The sequence below is a fragment of the Trematomus bernacchii genome, unplaced genomic scaffold (assembly GCF_902827165.1).
Source record: "Trematomus bernacchii unplaced genomic scaffold, fTreBer1.1, whole genome shotgun sequence".
NCBI classification, from domain to species: domain Eukaryota; kingdom Metazoa; phylum Chordata; class Actinopteri; order Perciformes; family Nototheniidae; genus Trematomus; species Trematomus bernacchii.
Window position 1 is genome coordinate 568,180 of NW_022987664.1, and position 22,445 is coordinate 590,624.

The window sequence follows — 22,445 nt, forward strand, 5'->3', positions numbered from 1 at the left end:
GAACTTAGTTCATGAACCTTTCCCCCCCTTTTCCTTCCCTGCTAGAGAGCAGGTACTTTCATGGGAGAAAAAGGTTCCCATTTCTGATTGGCTGGGCGGATTGCAAACCACGCCCCGTAAAACTCTGAAAAGTTTTGTGAAGCCGCCATTATATTTGCTGGCATTAGCATTATTAGCATTATTATGTCGGCGTTCTGGCGATTTACTCTGAAGGCTTCAGTAGAAGCTTCTGGGAGTCCCAGCAGCTTCTACTGAAGCCAGTCCCCAACTCCGGGGACTTCGGGTGGCAGTATACGCCGTGAATCCTATTTCTGATTGGCTGGGAGGATTGCAAACCACGCCCCGTAAAACTCCAAAAAAAAATTGTGAAGCCGCCATTTTATTATCCTTGCATTAGCATTATTAGCATTAGCATTCGCCCAGCGCACAAACGGAGAGAGACTAATTTATGGCAACACAAAATAAAACATGGGAGCGGTGGAGATGAGGAGGTGTCGGCGTTCTGGTGATTTACTCGGAAGGCTTCAGTAGAAGCTGCTGGGAGTCCCAGCAGCTTCTACTGAAGCCAGTCCCCAACTCCGGGGACTTCCGGCCGGGGACTCCGGGTGGCAGTATACGCCGTGAAGTTGTTTGCGGCCTGCCAGTAAACCCAAAGCAGAAGAAGAAGAAGTGACGTCAGCGGCTTCATTTGCGTAATCCTCCCTCAGGGACTTATTCCGGTGTGAACGCGATCTGCTCTTTAGTTCATGAGAACTAAAGAGTTCTGATTAACTAAGTACGGCAAAGTACTTGGTGTGAAAGCGCCTAATGATGTTCTTGGACACATTTAGAAATATGCATTTGGTTTCTCAACACAAAAAGTTATAGTAAAAAATGCGTAATTACATCAATGCAAAGACTAAAAGAGTCCTATAATTCCTGCTTATTTAATCTTTTACCATGTTGTTTTCCCAGAAAGATGTTCTCCACAGACACTAACGGCGGTCCGTTACAGAGTTATATTCAGAATAAACACTGGAATTAATATTTGGCTTTAATCTGGCATTTGAAATATACTGTAGATACACTTTGTATGTTACAGGAACACAGTGCTTCAGTTATTGTTGTTGAATCAAGCTGGAAACGGACATGATAGTTCGCTCACGTTGTCAGAAAACAGTGATTTGTGTAAGGGTTAGTCTTCATGATGTTTAACAAAAGTAAAAGCCATCCTGAAATCTTCCTTACAGTGTGTTTCATCTTATGAGTTGATTAGCAATTTTCGTATCGATCTATGGGGCATTATAGCTCGCCATGCTGCTCTGTTAGCGCTGTGTTTAGCATGATTAGCACGTTGCTTTTACCCACCAGGCAGGGGCCCCGTAAGGGGGTGAAAAGTTAGGACGATTCTAAGGGCCCGTGACTGACAGGGGCCCAAACCATTTTAGAACATTAAGAAAAAAATGTTTAAGTAACCAATGTGATTATCTTTTCATGGAGCCCACAATCCCTGGCGGCACCCCTGCCACCAGGTAAAGACTTTGAAGCCACCACAATAATGTGTTACAAGGACCAGCTCTGAACAACTCCAGCAGTGTTTACAAAAACTCCCCAAACACTTGTGAAATCTTTGTTTTGCATTTCAAGAACACAGTTTTTGGAGGAGAGCAGCTTCTCTGTGTTTATCTGAAGGAGACAGTGACAGGGAAGCATTGCACCAACACACTCACATTCATATCATATTCTATTGACATGTATATAGACTTCTTGCACTATGTTTTATTTTTGTATTGTATTATATATGTTGCATTGTTGGAGGAGCTCAGGTGCATATGACATTAAAACCTTTGAAAACCTTTGAAAATGTTAAATGCATGCACTCACAGTGTATCTAGTCTCAGCAATCTGCTGCAGTGTGTAGTGAGAGTTGTGAACAGCAGCGCTACACTCCACCTGACATATGGTGAGGGAGCTGCTGCTGGAAATGCACGGCTCTAATCTCTCTGTGCTGACTGACAAATGGACTGGGAGGAAGCTGTGGTGCAGAGAAACCTGTGGTTCAGCCCCGAGCGTCTGTCTGACGGAGAGAGAGAGAAACAAGACGGAGATAGAAAGCCTCAGAGCAGACCAACCTCATGGTGAGTAGAGAGAGAGAGAGAGAGAGAGAGAGAGAGAGAGAGAGAGAGAGAGAGAGAGAGAGAGAGAGAGAGAGAGAGAGAGAGAGAGAGAGAGACCTGAGGCCACGCAGCAAATGGAGCTCATTTATGATGCCTAATGCTTCCATTTAATCCCAGAGAGCCACAGGACACACACACACACACGCACACACGCACGCACGCACGCACGCACACACACACACACACACACACACACACACACACACACACACACACACACACACACACACACTACCACACACACACACACACACACACACACACACACGCACGCACGCACGCAACGCACGCACGCACGCACGCACGCACACACACACCACACACACACACATCACACACACACACACACACACACACACACACACACACACACACACACACACAACCACACACACACACAACACACACACACACACACACACACACACACACATACTACACACACACACACACACACACACACACACACACACACACACACACACACACACACACACACACACACACACACACACAACACACACACACACACACACACACACAGACACCATCCAATGAGGGTGATGTTAAATGTCTATCACTGAATTGCTCATTCTGTTTATTTGCATGTGTGTGAGTGTGTGTGTTTATCAGCCTCTAACATTTGGATTGTCACGGTCACATGACTTCACGTCACCACCGCTAAGCTAAAGGTGGCTAATGTTGAGCCTGATGACGTTTAGTCGTCTCATTAACACCATATCCCAACGTGCATTGCGGCTAAAACATCCAATCACCGAGCTTCAACCATAGCTGAGGATCTTGGGTAATCAGTTCAGTGGGTCTGTTTCCGGTGACTTTATTTTGAAATTCAGTTCCTGAAGGACATAAAAAAAGCCAGATATTATAGAATTAAACAAATAAATAAAAGTATGCTGAGGCTCTGAGCTCCCTTTCTTTTCCTCTCGGACGGCAAAAAAAGTCCGACATTATACGATTTAAAATAACAATAAACAATAATCGTGGCTTGATATTGAGTAAGAAGATGTTTTTATGAACCCCACAGCTTCCAGTCTTCCAAGACCCGACCGGACAAAAAGACGTGGTGCCGGCACGAAACACACGACCAATAGAAATACATTGCTTTTAAAATCGTTCTGTGTGACACGAAAAAAAGGGGGAAATGGTGATGGTGAACACGAATCAATAGATTAAATGTCGTGACCATAACACGAAATGCCGTGAGACTTGGGTTGCTCATTTAGACACTTGTTAGCAACGGCCATTTTTGTATTCACCCGTGGGGTATTTACTGACGTATTTTATGTCGTAGAACAAAGTATCTTCAGCGTGTGTTAACCACAGACCTTATTTCAGGCTAACAACCAAAAACAGATAAAAAACCCATTGATTTACCAGACGAGGGAGCTTGAAAGTGCTAAAATGAGTCAGCATATTAGCACTTTCAAGCTCCCTCGTCTGTATTGTCTGTAAAAGTACCCTCAGTGTTTCCTACCTGCAGATGTAGTTGGTCTTGCAGGACGCCTGCAGCTCCAGACAGTTTGGTTTCTGCTTCTCTTCGTAGGAGCAGACGGGCACGATGGTCTGCCGCCGGCGCTCAGAGCAGGCAGACTGATCGCTCACCGGACACGAGCAGTACAGCATCCCATAACTGTGCTTCGGAGGAACCTGAGGGACACAAGAGTCACACATTAACTGGAGAACTGGAGAAGAGGAGAGCAAGAACGTCCCTCTCTTTCCTGTGAACTCCACCAAGGATGTTTAGCAGGATAATGGAATCACTTCCTGTTGTATATTCATGAAACTTAGAGGAAGGATGGAGCAAGGAAGAACCATTACATTCTGGATCCAAATCAAAAGCCGGACACAACCCCCCTTTACCTGCTGGAGTTCAGCAAACAGAGTATTTTGATTATATCCAGGTATTCAGATCTCGTCCTATCAGACACCACCGTGTTTCTCATTAACGTGAAATAGACAGAATGACTTTCTCTTTCAACACCACTCTGACTTTTGACTCTTCATCTGAATTAATTATCATTTTGGTTTTGGAAATCACTTTCTATCTGAACTGTTAGGATGTGCTGGCAGGAGAGCTGCTTTCCCAAAACACAAATATTACTAAAACCCATGGGGGGAGGGGAATATAAAGATCATATTATTGATGACGAGCAGAAACACACACGGACACAGACACAGGCTGCAGGTCTGTTCTCTGTGAGTCCACTTAAAGTTTTATTTACATTTTTTAGACCTTTCTCTTTGGATATTCTGTCAATAAAGTTGTGTTTTTTTGGTTGAAAACAAACAGTGGCTAATGCTGTACATAAGAGGATTAGTGTGACATGTGCTTTAAGATCTGACCAAAAGGGAATTATGAGAAGAAGAAAACACATTTCTTTGCCAAAAAATCTCAGAATTCTGACTGAATCAAAACGGAAATGTAAAACTCAGAGAGGGCTGGAAAATGTTCCAATAGAGTATTTTAAGACTGTAGTATTTGTACTTGTACTGAAGTAGAGTATCTGATTACTTCTTCCAACCCTGTGTATAGAGTAGTAACACATTAGGGGCTACAAGAGAAGAATGTCAACATGGTTTTATCCCCGAAACAAAGAGAACTATTGGCGCTTAAGGCTGTTTACACAAAGTTGTCTGCAGTGATGAAAGAAAACACAATCACAACGAGATGAACGCTGTCATGCCATCTCTGAGCTTTCCACTTATTCATGTTGAAGCAATCCCAGTTCAGTTATTCCAAAGGGGCGTGATGGGAGCTGGGTTGTAATTACAATGTCTCACATCATTGTATTTTATTTTTCTTCACACAATATGCCACAGACGGCGAAAACAGCTTTTGTGTTTGATGACTGAATCAATGTCAAAGCTCGGCGCTGGAAAAGCAAACTCTGAACAAAAAGACCCGGCATGATTATGTATTGTGATTTTTGACAACCCGTCTAACTTCAGAATTACTATTCCTTTTGAAGCTGGTGGACATTCGGCTTTTATCAGATATCAGTCGCTTGGAAAACCTCCAGCAGCATGTGGGCTTTTCAGAGTTGTGATTATTTTTGTGTATAAGCTCGTGTCAGAAGTGGCTTCAATTAATCAATCAATCAATCAATCAATCAACAACTTTATTAATCTTATTAAGCTTATGTCATGTACACAGGTAGGAACATACTGGATGTGGATAATTCCAATGTACACCATAAATAGTTCAGAGCATCACAATAAATAAGTAGATAAATAATCAAGTTAAAATCATTTTAAAGTTTGAGTGCCGAGGGGATGAATGATTTTGAAAAGCGATGTGTTTTAAGAGCAGGCAGAGCATATCTACGCCCTGATGGCAACAGATGAAATGAATCTGCAAGAACATGACCTGGAGCTGGTTACAAAAGGAGTTTAAGCCTCTCTGTTTTCACACTTCAGAGGTGGGAAGTAGTGGAGTACAAATACTTAGTTACTGTACTTAAGTACATTTCAGTACTTTACTCCACTATTTATTTTTCTGAGGACTTTTTACTTTGACTTCTTACATTTTGAACACAAATACCTGTACTTTCTACTTCTTACATGTTGAACACTAATACCTGTACTTTCTACTTCTTACATGTTGAACACAAATACCTGTACTTTCTACTTCTTACATTTTGAACACAAATACCTGTACTTTCTACTTCTTACATGTTGAACACAAATACCTGTACTTTCTACTTCTCACATGTTGAACACAAATACCTGTACTTTCTACTTCTTACATGTTGAACACAAATACCTGTACTTTCTACTTCTTACATTTCCCAAACAGGCTGGTTCCTTTAGTTTGAATGTGTGTTTGGTGGCGTGATCATTATTATTTAGAGTCATTGCGTGCCTATTGATTTGAACACGATCCGTGTATCCATCATTTCCTGGTCTTCTCTAAAGAAGAGGGACCAATGAAAACGTTGTCATGTTGCCGTTGTTCAGCATGGAAACATTCATTAGCTAACAATGACATTATTGTTCTATTAATATAAAGGGAGGTCAGGTACTCTTTAAAACAGCTGCTAGTTATGGGAACTTTTTACTGAAGTACATTTCAAAGCCCTCTTTACTTTGACTTGAGTAAAGAAGTTTAGTCAGTACTTCTACTTTCACCAGAGTATTTTTAAACATGAGTATCTGTTCTTCTACTTGAGTAAAGGATGTGTGTACTGTTGCCTTCTCTGAGCAGGTGTTAACATGTTGTTCAGGCTGTTCCTGTCTTTCAGTGTAAGGCTAAGGAAGCAGCAGATAAACGTACCTTATCGAAGAACTGCCGCAGCGCCTTGTGGCACTTCCTCTTGTTGCAGACCTCGGCGCTCGACACCCTGCTGGTGCACGGGCTGATGTAGGCCGAGCGGTACTTCTTACACGTGTCGTTCAGGTTGCACGCCTTCGCCGCGTTCAGACAGTTATTCTCTCTGGCTACTGCTGGCTCACCTGGAGACACGGAGAGGAGGAGAGGAAGAGAAGAAACAAGAGAAAAAACGGTGAGAATTGAGCAGACGTAATGAAGAATATGTAGTTCAAGGTTCAAGGTTCAAGGTTAGTTAGTTTGTTTGTACAGTATAGCACATTTTAAGACACAGAGGCAATTCAAAGTGCATTTAACACATAATAATTAAATACAAAACAAACACACCAGCAAAAACAATAAAAAGACATTCATGTCATGGCTGCGTATTCAAAAACAACCGTAATAAAAGAAGACAGACATTTGATAATGTGCATCAAGCGGGACATATTCTGCTCATTTAAGGATTAACGATTTTAGCCTTTGCACACCATTCACATGCACAAAAACCTATAGAACAACATGAAAGAGAAAACCCCCCAAAAAGTATTATAGGGCCTCTTTAATCTAATAACATCAACATGTAAAGTCTTGCAATGTTTAAAGACTTCTGAAGTGACATCCTAACAGCATATTCACAGTTTTGTATTCATCCAATGTGGATCCGCACCAAACACAGTCGTGATGCTTGAAGCTCTTCCAACATGAAAACAGCTGTTTGATTATAAACTCCCAAGGTCCACTGACTTGTTTTTCATTTTGACTACATCTCTTTGCCTTCCTGAACAGATTGAGTTTTCATGGAGATGTTCATTTGTATGTGACCTAAGCATTCATAGAAGTTTCAAATCCATCTATTGAGGCGTGTTAAAAGTTCACCTTGTGTTCAATGGCGCCTTCACCATATTTGACTGACATCTGTTCACATTTTCAACCTGATACACAAATCAAACGGCACTCTTTCAGATCATATCATCACAAAACAAAAGCTTTTCCTCGACAGCATTCAGAAACATGTGTGTGTGTGTGTGTGTGTGTGTGTGTGTGTGTGTGTGTGTGTGTGTGTGTGCGTGTGTGTGTGTGTGTGTGTGTGTGTGTGTGTGTGTGTGTGTGTGTGTGTGTGTGTGTGTGTGTGTGTGTGTTTCAGGTCACGACTGGCTGATTTCTTCGTGAACTGTCAGCCGGAGCCTCGCTCTCTGTCCGGCTGTCTGAAAGAGAACTATGCCGACGGCCTGCTGTCCTACTCCGGTATAGTCGGTGAGTCGCTCCTATTGGTCAGATGTGTGTGTTTACGCAAAAAAGAAACACGAGACTTCAAAACAATCAAACATCAACTCACGTGTAAAAGGCCCTGCAGGCTAACCAGACATGATTTTATGTGTGTTTACAGTGTGTGTGTGTGTGTGTGTGTGTGTGTGTGTGTGTGTGTGTGTGTGTGTGTGTGTGTGTGTGTGTGTGTGTGTGTGTGTGTGTGTGTGTGTGTGTGTGTGTATGTGTGTGTGTGTGTGTGTGTGTGTAGTTACTGTAGTCATCAAAGTCTCCAGTGCAGGGCCTTGCTCATCTGTCAGCCTGCACTAATTGCTAGTGTTCTCCTTGATCCGCTATCAATTAACATTTTCACAGACTTCTCCCCCCCCCCCCCTCCCTCCTGCTTATTTTGGTGAAAAGATCCCTTAACGAGCACCAATTAAGTACGAGGAAGGCCAGCTTGAGAAATATACAGTAAAATTAGAGGGGGAGGAGAGGAGAGTTTGTGTCGTGAAGTGTTAGCGAATGGTGCTAATAAGATTCTTCACATCAAGAGGAGGGAGGAGAGAAAAGGAGGAGGGAGGTTAAAGAGGATAGTATGCTCACTTTCAGGTGTATATCAGTATGTAGTGTCTCTACTTTAAAGAGTCCTCTCCTGCTGATGTTCAGGTGTATATCAGTATGTAGTGTCTCTACTTTAAAGAGTCCTCTCCTGCTGATGTTCAGGTGTATATCAGTATGTAGTGTCTCTACTTTAAAGAGTCCTCTCCTGCTGATGTTCAGGTGTATATCAGTATGTAGTGTCTCTACTTTAAAGAGTCCTCTCCTGCTGATGTTCAGGTGTATATCAGTATGTAGTGTCTCTACTTTAAAGAGTCCTCTCCTGCTGATGTTCAGGTGTATATCAGTATGTAGTGTCTCTACTTTAAAGAGTCCTCTCCTGCTGATGTTCAGGTGTATATCAGTATGTAGTGTCTCTACTTTAAAGAGTCCTCTCCTGCTGATGTTCAGGTATATATCAGTATGTAGTGTCTCTACTTTAAAGAGTCCTCTCCTGCTGATGTTCAGGTGTATATCAGTATGTAATGTCTCTACTTTAAAGAGTCCTCTCCTGCTGATGTTCAGGTGTATATCAGTATGTAGTGTCTCTACTTTAAAGAGTTCTCTCCTGCTGATGTTCAGGTGTATATCAGTATGTAGTGTCTCTACTTTAAAGAGTTCTCTTCTGCTGATGTTCAGGTGTATATCAGTATACACATTTTGAATACATTCCTACAGCTGTATATCATATCTGTTCTATCAGTACTCATATCTGCACGGTATAGCATTGATTTGGGGAAGACTTGTTTGTGTTGTCCTCTGCATCTCACTCCTCTTCCCTCCAAAACTTTTCTCGTTCCTCCATCACTTTAAACCCTCCGTCTGCCTCCTCTCTCTTTGGAGCATGAACTTCAGACGTTTTTATTTTCTGTTGCTTTCAGCTCGACTCTCATCTGTTAACCCTGCAGTTTCCCCAGGGCAGCAGATAGGGGTTTATCTTTGACTCTCTGAGCAACATTTGCCTGGTTTGAAAGCAATGGATCAATAGTGCATCCATGTTTTTTTTATGTTGGCAGGCGAAAACACCCCTTGGGTTATAAAGCTTGGGGGGCAAACACTAAAACCTGCTATCAAACAGACAGATCCCATGCTGTTCAAATGGAGCCTCTTTTACAAATGTGTGCCTGGTTTTAGAAAAACTGCTTCTCTTCCCTTCCTCGTTCTCTATCGTTACTGAAAGAAGAAGAGGGAAGGAAGGTGGGAGTAATAAAGTAAGAAGGGAAAGTTAAAAGGAACTTCTTGAGCTCGTGTTGTAGGATTATTTAGAACGAGACCCTTTGAGGTCCCAGCCGGTTGACATTTTAAACCTGATTAAATAAAAGCTTTAATGTACTTTTTATCCTCACTGAGCCGGAGTGTGTGAGGATCATTTTCCTTTCTGAGATTCATTTCAAGAGCACTTTAAGGATTCCTTTACTTCCTGTTCAGAAAGTGAGGATGATTGAGAACTATGCTCTGAATATACAAGTGTCTAAGCATCAAAAAAAGATTCTACAATAATTGATTACAAAGCTTGGGTGAATACTCCATTCTGATTGGTCTATTTGGACATTCCAGAGGTCTGTTATTTTTTGCTAACAGACCGTTGCTTAGGAGAATCACTCAGGGCTTTTTGCATTCAACAACACGGTGTGGGCACTCGTTTAAATACAGGTTAATGGAAAAGGAACTTGGACAGTTACAGAAAACCTCCATAAGTGCTGCCGTCATTTTAAGGTACGTTCATTTTTGTTGTTGTTGGAATACGATCATTTTCAAATCAACAATATATTTTTTTTATCAATATTATGACTCAAGTCCTTGGTTTCTCCAACATGTACATGCGTATTAAACGGAATGAAGCGACAGGGTGAGCAACAACGATGACGTGTTTACGCTTTTGAAAGATTAATGTTAACTGTCTTTCTTGCCATAATATTCTACCAAATCCTTGAGTCTGCATGTGTCCTTTCTACTCTTCAACAGCTGCATCGAGGGAGTCCCTACACACACACACACACACACACACACACACACACACACACACACACACACACACACACACACACACACACACACACACACACACACACACACACACACACACACACACACACACACACACACACACACACACACACACAGACAGACATGCATACAGTATATCGTCTATATCAGTGGTTCTCAACTGGGGTAGTAATACATCTATTTATTTTCTGAGTGTACCAGAATGCGTAGTTTATATGTTAGTATTTCTAAAAATCTCCTGGGGGACAATCCCCCCAGACCCCCTGCTGGGGTTGGGTTTTCAGCATGTGTGCCTTTTTATGTTATACAGTTCAGCTTTCATTTCATCATCTCATTAAACCTTTTTTAAAAGCATACTTTGGTTCTGTGAAGGGATATAAGCACTGTACTTCACTTTCATTAATATTGTAAGCTGAAAAGCGTACATATATTACAGCACGATTTTTTGTTGAATAGATTTCAGTGGTTCAAAATTTCGGGTCGCGATTTATTGACAAAGGAAAAAGTGGGTCCCGAGGCCGGACCAGTTGAGAACCACTGGTCTGTACCCTCCTGCGCCCCTAGTGTCTGCAAATACATCTCCTGAACTCCCCTTGCACTCCTGGCAGATGGTATTGTCTCTCAAACACACACACACACACACACACACACACACACACACACACACACACACACACACACACACACACACACACACACACACACACACACACACACACACACACACACACACACACACACACACACACACACACACACAGGGCCCACACACACACAGCCCCCCCCCCCCCCCACACACACACACACACAGGGCCCACACACACACAGCCCCCCCCCCCCACACACACACACACACAGGGCCCACACAGGGCCATCTGGAGGCCTGGTAGGGGGAACGAGGCCCCCCCAGTGGCTCATGTTTCCGATTCAGTCTCAAATTGATTATCATGTCGCCTGTTTCCTCCAGTCCCACTAACCCACCCCCCCCCAGCTAATTTTCAATTACCATGGGACGCCTGACCCGGACCCCCCTAATATATTTCACTTTTTAAAGTACCTAGTGTGCATTACAAGAAAACTGGGGAGGCTGCTTTATGGTTTTTATCTCATTTGATCTTAGAACCTGAGTTGGAATTTTTAACAGGAAATTAAAGACCTATCTTTTCATTTGGCTTATCATGTTATAGTATCACTGTTCATGTCTTATTGTTTTATTGTTTTTACACATTTTAATTTAGTTCCTCATTTGTTATTGTCATACTCTGTAAAGCACTTTGCGTCAAGCATGAAAGGTACAAAATAAAGTGTACTATTATTATTATGAATACACTTCTTGAGTTCCTCTCCTCATGTTCTCGTTTCTTCCTCTCCTTCGCTGCCTCCTCCTCACATCGTCCTCCCTGCTCCTCTCTCATGTCTCCGTGCTGTTCTGGGTGTTTCCCAGTCATTACCTCCCTTCCTCTTTCTCCATCATCATTACGCGTCTCTCAACTTCTCTCTGGTGGCTCCCATCTCTCTTGTTTCTTCCGGTGTCTCTCCTCTCCTCCCCTCCGCCATCTGTCCTTTACTCTTTATTTGAGGCAAAGTGAAGTCATAAAGATGGCCTGCAGTGGCCTTTCCATGCCTGTTCAAAACTCAGATTCATGAATATCCCAAAAATATCCCATATCCTGAATCCATGTCTCCTTAAAAACCTACTGTACAATTCCCGTCACCACCGCTAAGCTAAAGGCGGCTAATGTTGGGCTATAAAGGAACTACAGCACGGTCACATGACTTCACGTCACCACCGCTAAGCTAAAGGAGGCTAATGTTGGGCTATAAAGGAACTACAGCACGGTCACATGACTTCACGTCACCACCGCTAAGCTAAAGGAGGCTAATGTTGGGCTATAAAGGAACTACAGCACGGTCACATGACTTCACGTCACCTCCGCTAAGCTAAAGGCGGCTAATGTTGGGCTATAAAGGAACTACAGCACGGTCACATGACTTCACGTCACCACCGCTAAGCTAAAGGTGGCTAATGTTGGGCTATAAAGGAACTACAGCACGGTCACATGACTTCACGTCAACACCGCTAAGCTAAAGGCGGCTAATGTTGGGCTATAAAGGAACTATAGCACGGTCACATGACTTCACGTCACCACCGCTAAGCTAAATGCGGCTAATGGGCGTGATGACGTTTAGTCGTCTCATTTAGATACTTGTTAGCAAACTCTGTTTATAAATTCACCAGTGGTATTTACTGACATATTTAATGTCGTCGAATTAAAATATCTTCAGCTTGTGTTAACCACAGACCTTATTTCAGGCTAACAAGCAAAAACACTTTCAGAAAACCGTTGACTTCAACACAAAAGAACAGGAAGTGGTAAAATGCTACGTTTTTTCTGGGTTTTAGGACTTATTATTCTTCCTTTTAATCTGCACTGTCCCTTCCCTGTATATGTTCCTGCTGTAGGATAACAAAATAGAGGATTTCTGATTCTGTATCCACAGTCTCTATGCTCTTGTTATTGATGTGACCATGCTATTGTCCTTTCCATGAAGCCATGCTATTGTTAAACGATTGCAACTGTTCCTCTTATAGCTATTTTAAATATGTCATACCGCTGCCCCCTCAGTTTGTCATTGTCTATTTTACACCGGCCTAACTGCACACACTTCTGCACTTCATCCGTTTGACAGGTGTGTTTGTTTCCACTGCTCATGGCTGTGCAGCAGTGGAAACCTCATGCTGAGCCACTGCCTGTAATTCACAGCCTCATTGTTTGTTAAGTACAGTGAATGTGGGGGGGATTTGTCCCGGTGGCTGCGGGGGATTACGGAGCAAACATGCTGACACCCGGGAGCAAACACAAATCCTATCACACTGCGTTAATATAAATAGAGCAATTAAATGGCTATAAATTAGCACTTGGCAAAGAGGGTTATATGCTACCAGGCTGTGCTGTTAAACTACATGAATTGAAGCTAAAACAATTAGCCTAATATGAATCTATCAATCGTAATGCACTTGAGAATTGTGTAGAATATATTCACTACTCTATTATATTGTAAGGCATAACGTGATGTGTTTTCACACCTTTGGACAGTTTTAGTGTTTTTGGTGTCTATCTACGCTGGGATCCTGAGTCCTGCATCCTGAGTCCTGAGTCCTGATCTGAGTCCTGATCTGAGTCCTGGACTTCGAGTCGTGGCTGAACCTGTCACTGCGGTCCTGTCTGACTCTCATCATACTACATCCCTGATGGCTCCCACAGGATTGTTGACATCCTCGTGGATTCATCTTCTTATTATAGAGACATGCATTTCCAAACATTCGGTCTACCTATGTTGTAAATGTATTATCTCTTCGATTTACACACGGCATCTATTGCACGTCTGTCCGTCCTGGGAGAGGGATCCCTCCTCTGTTGCTCTCCCTGAGGTTTCTCCCATGTTCCCCTTTAAACTCTGGGGTTTCTCTGGAAGTTTTTCCTTGTACGATGTGAGGGTCTAAGGACAGAGGGGGTCGTATTGTCACTGATATTCTGTACAAACTGTGAAGTCCACTGAGACTAATGTAACATTTGTGATATTGGGCTATATAAATAAACATTGATTGATTGATTGATTGATTTTACTTTGGATAAATTGACTGGGAGTTTTGATGCAACCATAGAAGAGAAACTATATATGTTATTGACATGCTATCATATTGAGTCGTATACAAATATAAAATGGAGCATTTAGCATTTGCTGTCAAACCTCGCGAACCAAAAATAAAAAGCCTAATAATGTCATTATCTATCAATAGAAAATTATTTGAGTTTTTTGGGGGGGTTTCGGGTTTTTGGAAAGTTTTAAGAAATCTAGTTAAATTCTGGGAAATGTGACGTTACCATAAGTCTACAAAGATGACATGCTGTATATGTAATTGACATATCATTTGAATCGTTTAAACATATTGAATATACTGTAATGTCATCATAAAGATTTATGTGTGATTTTTAAATAACAATTATGTCATATTGGAAATAAATGTTTGCTTGAAAACAAATTCATTCTCAGTTTGTGTCAGTATTGAATATATATCAGATGTCATTTTATAACATAACTTATTTGCAAATCCTGTGTGAAATCCATAGTGTATTGTCTCAGTATAAGCAGGATTGTTTTAGGTCTGGCATTACCATTTAATTTCCCCGTAGAACTTGTATAAATTGTAAAGTTAATTTGTCCCGTCCCCGTCTGCACACATCGTGATTATTCATTGTGTGAATTACTTTCCTAGCACCTCCTTCCCACTTTGAGAAATTACCACACAGTCAGATTCAATAGAAGAAAGTAACATAATAAACGAGGCCCGCGGTCTCCTCTCTCTCTCTCTGTTGATTATCAGTGGTGAGTTACACTGTCGTCCGCTTTAATGGGCTTGAAAGTGCAAAGCAAGCAGAACTGAGGAAGAATAAAGCCTCAAGGTTTACTCATCTTTCTTTCTAAACTCTTCACCCCGTTCAACGCTCCTCTGGTTTTCTGCTGGCCTTCTTTCCTTCTCTTTCTGTGCGGTTAATAACCCCCCCCCCCCTCTTCTTCCAAACACTGTCCCAGAGCAATAAAGCCACATGGCACTTGGTGCAGCAAATACCATAACTCACAGTTCCTAGTAATTGATCCCTGTAGTGCAACAGTCTTTCTCTCCTTCTCTTTCCACTCTCCCATCTATATCCCGTCCCCTTCCATCACCTCTTGCCGTCTCCGAGAACATTTTCCATCCAATTCCATTGAATTCATTGAGCTTTATTGGCACCCAGCTCAATAAAAGTCTGCCAAAGACAATTATTTCTGTGTGTCCCATTAGCCGCCTTCCACTTTCCCTCTCTTGACATCCCATAGCGGTGTTTTACTTCCCCCTTCAGCTCATTTCATCCATCCTGTTTTCGCTAACATTTCAGGCAGAAGTGCTCACCTGAATACATCACATGCTCTCCGTACCTCATCAGCACTTCCAATTTCATACTTATTTTCCCCGCCTGAAATTTCATTTTTCATCCAATTTGCTCGACCTCAGACCTGGGATTATGAGTGCTGGAACTGATGGAGGAGTAGGAATTCATCCCTTGGGCAAATCCTGTGTTGGCAAAAAAAACGTTCCCTCCTCTCAGCTTAATGTTGCCCTGATGTCCCATCCCACACATATTCCCTGTTGATCCCCTCAGGTTTAGCTTGTAACATCTACAAACTTTAAGGTAACCGTCAACACCTCTGGAGTTATATGTGCCCCTCGTCCTGAATCCCACATTAGTTTCTGAGAATCTTTCCTAGCTTTCAAATGAGTGCTAAAGAGTTAAAAATGCTAAATTCCTCCGGTTCTTTTGTATGTTGTTGTTAAACAAATTTGGCAATGCAAGACGTTTTTTCTTGACATACCCACAGATATGTCATCATGTACTTTAGGTTATTCACAAAGCAATGTGGGGCATATTTAAATGAGCTACTAAGCTAGTAGTCACCATAGCAAACAAGCTACTAAACCATGAGTCAAGTGTTCCACCAACAAGTAGCAACTAGCATGCTAACTGGCTAGCAAGATTACAGACTACAGGATAATCCCTGAAAGAAAGAGCTAACCAGTAGCAAACAATTCATGTAAACATGCTAGAAAGTCAAAATCAGACAACAACAAATAGGGCATCCTTGTTCTGCTTAGCAGCAGTTTGTTACCGAAAAATAACAGACCTCTGGAATTACCAAATTGACCAATCAGATTTGAGTATTCAACTAGGTCGTGTGATCATTCTTATTAACAGTCTATGTCTGAGAGGCTATGCTGATATATATACTCTTGGACCAGTGTAGAAGCAGGGCCGTCCCTCCCTACAGGCCGATCATGCAGACTGCGTGGGGCCTCACCTTGCGGAGGGGGCCTTGCCTTGCGGAGGGGGCCTCGCCTTGCGGAGGGGGCCTCGCCTTGCGGAGGGGGACTCATCTTGCGGAGGGGGCCTCGCCTTGCGGAGGGGGCCTCGCCTTGCGGAGGGGGACTCATCTTGCGGAGGGGGACTCATCTTGCGGAGGGGGCCTCAACTGAGCCGAAAATGCGGAGCACCTATGCGCTTATGCGGCGCAATTAGTGTGGCGCGGCACGGTTTCGCCGCTGCGAGGCTCCACTTTCCCCCCCCATCCCCTGTCCGTTGACGCTCGAAATGAAACAGAGGGCCTCATCATATAACTTTGCGTGGGGCCTCATGTTGGCCAGGGACGGCCCAGTGTAGAAGACTCAAAGTAAACTTAGTTTTCTTGAAGTTCATGTTTTCTGTGTTTGATCTAGATAAACTTCAGCACACCCAACAGAGCAAAACTGAGAAAGATAGGAGGAAGAAACTTGGAAAAGGCGAGATAAGTGTGGAGAGGAGGGGGGGGGAAAGGAGGAGAAACGCTTTGGCTCTCCACAGTGATGAATCTCCAGCGAGGCCTGTTTCATTAACAATCTGCCAGGCTGGAGATCAGCCGGTAAGAGCAGGTCCTTCGGGGCTGCTGCAGAAATATATGGCTCTTTAATAATGTCCACAAACACATCCAGTTCTGTGCAGCTCTCTGCTCCCTGCTGGCCGGAGCTCCCTGAACACTGACTGTACTCCTTTATATAAACAGTATCTAAACACTGACTGTACTCCTTTATATAAACAGTATCTAAACACTGACTGTACTCTTTTATATACATATATATATATATATATATATATATACATATATATATATGTATATATACAGTCTATAGCAGGGGTGTCAAACTCAAATACACAGTGGGCCAAAATTAAAAAAATGGGCACTAGTCGAGGGCCGGACTGGTTCAATGTTTATTGCAAAAATTATTGAAATGAATTTATTGCACATATTAAACCTGGAACTAACAAAGCTTAAACTATTGCCTATAAAAACAACATTAAACATTAAATAATCAGTTGCATTCATTTCTTATGGCTCTATCTGCAGATCAGAGTCATTTCTTATGATTACATTTTCCCACAGGCCAACAGCAGCTTCAAAAAAACGATTTCCCTCAAAGAAAAAACCCAACATGCTCTGTTGTCTCAAGAAACAAAGTGCAAAATGAAACATCCATGTAAACTCAGTGTGCTGCTCTGTGATGCTAGTTCAGATACTTGGCATCTCATCTTGGGTGCAAGGTCATCAATGTTTGGGGTCAGGCTCTGAGCTGAGGAAACCCTCAGGATGGAGTGAAGGTGTGCGTGCAATATACCGGCGGGCCAGATCTAATAGTAATTAGAAATTATCCTGCGGGCCGAAATTAAATCCACCAAGGGCCTGATTTGGCCCCCGGGCCTTGAGTTTGACACATGTAGTCTATAGTGTACTACAGCAGCTTCAAGTCTGCAGCAAACACACACAAGTTACTTCCATTTGTAAGACTATCCCTTTTCCAAAAAAGTCATCCCTAATACAGTAGGATGCACCACATACAGAGAACCCATTAGAATATGAATTGCTTTCTTTGGCTTTCTTTATATCACCAGAAAGTTGAAATTAAAACATGTCCAAGGAATATGCTGGTTTATTTCTCCTGCTTGTTCAGTAGTGAATTCATGCTGAAAATGCTTGTCTAAAACAACGCGATATACTATAAAATACGTCAGTAAATAAAACCCCACTGGAACATGTCGGAAGTGTGATAAAAACTAAACTACTATACTTTATCACAGCAACACAAGTTCACTTTTAGCTTAGCGGTGATGAAGTAAAGTCATGTGACTGTGTTGAAGTTCCTTTATAGCGTAATGTTAACTTTTCATTTGCATCGATTGGATTTACGCTTCAAAATTCACAAAGTGGTGTTAATATGTGGAGATGATCCTGCTGAACATAAATGTGTAAGTAACATAAATGTGTGTTATCTGCAATATACTGAAATCCTACTATGGGGAAATCCCACTGCGTTTTGTTGAGGGAGCCGTTGTGTTGCTAACTACCGGGTTACACAAATACATCATCACTGCACCACTTTATTATGCCACTAAATGTAAATAATTAATCATTGTAAACCTATCAGATATCTTAAAAACCCCAAATTGTGCAGCTCCACTACAGGATCACAACATCCTGTATTAATAAAAGGGTTGCCATGAATCAAAATGTCTGCAAAGCTTTGTTTTAATGCAGAACTTTGGGACCAAACTGTGCCGGGAACATCGCCACCCCTTTATCTATTTGTTTGTAATACTTGTTTCACTATATATCTCTGAATTGTATCCTAATTGCTCTTTAGCACACACTCCATCATCCATGCTGCTTCAGTCACAAGGAGGAGCACAAGGAATAAAACAGATCGATACTGAAGGAAGGCAGCGCTGTCAGCGAGAGAGAGACAGATCAGTGGATTAAGAACGAGCAAACACACAGAAAACTCTTCCTAATCTTCACAGCTGACAGAACTGTCTTAACCTGAGAGTAGCAGGAGATCATAATGTGTGGATCAGAGGAGCCAGATGATTACCTTCAAACTCAAATGTATTTGAAAGACAGAACAGCTGAGTTATATAGACATCCAGATGACTCAATATTCAGTCTTCTTACAGGTAAACAGCCTTGTGTAAGAACTGCATCCAAGAGCTCATGAATATATGTAATATCAATGATTGTATTCCCCAATACAGGTTCCTTCTTGAATAAACCACAACATCATGCCTGCTTTTGTGTTATAAGCAGGTGGCCCTCAGGAGCCTTATAGTTCAGTACTTTGACAAGTTGCATGTTGTTGTTGTTGTTTTTCCTGCTAGCTGTCAATCATCTCTCCTAGTTTCTGTCACTACTCGTTTGCAGATATGATTTGATGTGTTTGTACGGTTAATCCCACATACAACTGGGCCTTATGTATTATATTTTATGCACGTTTATGCAAAATAAATTCTCTTGGCCCCTTAAGACCCCAAGGGATCAACAACTGCTTCAGTAGCAGAACAACAGAAACTACATATATTCCGCCGTGAACAGAAAACCTGTGGGTTGAAGAGTCCTCAAGAACTGGTCACCATCCCTTACATCTGCACATTTCCAATGAAGAGCAAAGAGCAGGGTTCATACAGTCTTTCACCAATGATTTTCAATGACTTTTCCATGACATCTCCATGACCTTTACCTAATTTTCCATGACCAAATAAATTACTCTTTCTCAGCAGTACCACTGAAAATTGTTTATTTTAACATGGAACAGGAAAATAAGGTCTGCATATGAAACATGTTGTGCCTATCTAAAACATACTTAGCTTCTACACGCTAAAGCAACTAAAATCTCTCACCAGCAAAATACCTCGACAGTTAAATGCCATTTTACGTTTCATTACTATACGATACAGTATTTATTATCATTATAGTATTACTATTTCAGCGATTAGATAAAATATAAATTATATTTGATGCAACTTTTGTTAAATTTCCATGACTTTTCCAAAACTTTGGGAAAAATATTGTTTTCCATAACTTTTCCAGGGCCTGGAATTTGCATTTTGAATTTCCATGACTTTTCCAGGTTTTTAATGACCGTAAGAACCCTGAAAGAGTCTTTCGCCCGTTGTACAACCAATAAAAAATAGTGAGTATCACAGCAGAGGATCTCTGGGTACTGTGAAGATAAAAAGGCTCCAACGACCATAACCGTAAAACTTTACAACGAACACTTCTGCCATCTCAATACACCAGATCCAAACCACTACTTTTCTTCCATCGCAAACTGAAAACCTGTGTGTTTAAAAAGAGTTCAGCCCATTTGAAACTAATGCAACGGCACTTCAATGGTTTTCTTATTTGAAGTCAATGTATCTGGACTTTTCTTGCTGTGCTGATTATATTTTCCGTGGTTTATTACACTATTATAAGTTGCTTTGGGTAAAAGTGTCAGCTAAATGAAATGTAATGACTCCATTACCAACATGTCAAGAAAAGTCCTCAAGAACTGGTCGTCAACCCTTAAATCTGGACATTTCCAATGAAGAGCAAAGACTCTTTTGTCCGTTGTACAACCAATAAAAAATACTACCCCAAGTCTCGAGGTGAGTATCACAGCAGAAGATCTCTGGGTGCTGTGAAGATAAAAAGGCTCCAACGACCATAACCGTAAAACTTTACAACGAACACTTCTGCCATCTCAATACACCAGATCCAAACCACTATTTTGTTGTGTTCGAACTCTCTGACGCTCAAAGCTCATGCATCATCTCCCCAGCTGTCACCCTCATATCTGGACAAATAGATATATGTATTCTTGGGTTGGTTTCTCACAGATTAAATGTATCAGTCCTAATGTAAACTATGGCTGTCATTTATCACACCTGTCATACAAAAGACTGGCACCCTTCTGTTCTTTTGCATTCGACAGACATGCAGATTATCATACGGATGGTAACACTTTAGATTAAGGTACACATATTTACCATCAACTAGTTGTTCATTAACATATTATAGTCATTGGTTATGAACAAGACTTCACTTTAAAATAGGGAACATATTCTGAGTTAGAAATTCCTCATTTTGAGTTATTTTGACACTTTTAACACACAGGCCCATATTGAGCATATTAAGACCAAAACTCATGTACAGCAACTTCCTTACTTACAATAAATAAGCACTAATTAGAGGGTTATTGAGGAAAAACTCTTAACTATTGTCCTAGTACTTGTAGAATATGGTCATGTAGAATAAGGCATTAATAAGTGTTTTATAATGACTAATAAAGAGCCAATATACTGCTAATATGCATGTTAATAAACAATTAGTTGATGGCAATTATGTGTACCTTAATATAAAGTGTTACCAAACAGATGTTACCTGTTATAATTAGCATGTCTTAGTCCCTTTGGTTTCCTGCTCCTCTGTATAAATGACATTGCTTTTCTGTGTAACTTGGTAAGATCTGTGCATCAGTGGTTATCTGTCCTTCCAGCTGGACATAGATTTCAGCCCTGTTTCCAAAGTGCTGATTCTCTGTCTGTTACTTTAGATGAAAATAAGGAGCCCCTCCCCACGCCCCTCTGAGAGATATTTGGTTACAAAGAACTCAATGGTGCTCTAGGAGGAGATTCAGGTGATAAGGTGGGGGGGGGGGGGTTACCTTGGTTGCTGATTGGCTAATGGTTACACAAGCCAACACATCGTTATGACATCACAAAGTGGCCAAAATCTGATCAGCTCATTTTCAGACAGGTTTTTATAGAAATGGATCAGGACAAAAAGAGAGAGAATCTTTGTTCCTGAGACTTTCAGAGTCTCTTTCCACAGAGGGGACACATGTTGATGTAGAAGAGACATGAAGAAGAGGGGACACATGTTGATGTAGAAGAGACATGAAGAAGAGGGGACACATGTTGATGTAGAAGAGACATGAAGAAGAGGGGACACATGTTGATGTAGAAGAGACATGAAGAAGAGGGGACACATGTTGATGAAGAAGAGACATGGAGAAGAGGGGACACATGTTGATGTAGAAGAGACATGAAGAAGAGGGGACACATGTTGATGTAGAAGAGACATGAAGAAGAGGGGACACATGTTGATGTAGAAGAGACATGAAGAAGAGGGGACACATGTTGATGAAGAAGAGACATAGAGAAGAGGGGACACATGTTGATGTAGAAGAGACATGAAGAAGAGGGGACACATGTTGATGTAGAAGAGACATGAAGAAGAGGGGACACATGTTGATGTAGAAGAGACATGAAGAAGAGGGGACACATGTTGATGTAGAAGAGACATGAAGAAGAGGGGACACATGTTGATGTAGAAGAGACATGAAGAAGAGGGGACACATGTTGATGAAGAAGAGACATGAAGAAGAGGGGACACATGTTGATGTAGAAGAGACATGAAGAAGAGGGGACACATGTTGATGTAGAAGAGACATGAAGAAGAGGGGACACATGTTGATGTAGAAGAGACATGAAGAAGAGGGGACACATGTTGATGTAGAAGAGACATGAACACGTGGACGTTGCATAATAGGTGACGTTTAAATGCTATAACTCTTTATGAAATAACACACTTTTGGTTTAAACTTGTATTTGTTCTTGTTTCTTACCAGAAGGTGATTAAGAGTGGAATTTCCACCACAACCC

General features: G+C 41.7%; 1 protein-coding gene across 1 annotated transcript in view; it reads right to left on the reverse strand.

Annotated features, from left to right (window-relative positions):
* Nucleotides 1-16,369, reverse strand: part of LOC117487107 (GDNF family receptor alpha-1-like) — a gene marked incomplete in the record, with an annotated part of 40,431 nt that extends 24,062 nt beyond the window's left edge. Inside the window, 3 exon segments of the mRNA XM_034135753.1 lie at nucleotides 3,650-3,824; nucleotides 6,451-6,629; nucleotides 16,294-16,369. Of these exon segments, the coding sequence (XP_033991644.1) occupies nucleotides 3,650-3,824; nucleotides 6,451-6,629; nucleotides 16,294-16,369 (430 nt within the window).
* Between the last annotated feature and the right edge of the window lie 6,076 nt (nucleotides 16,370-22,445).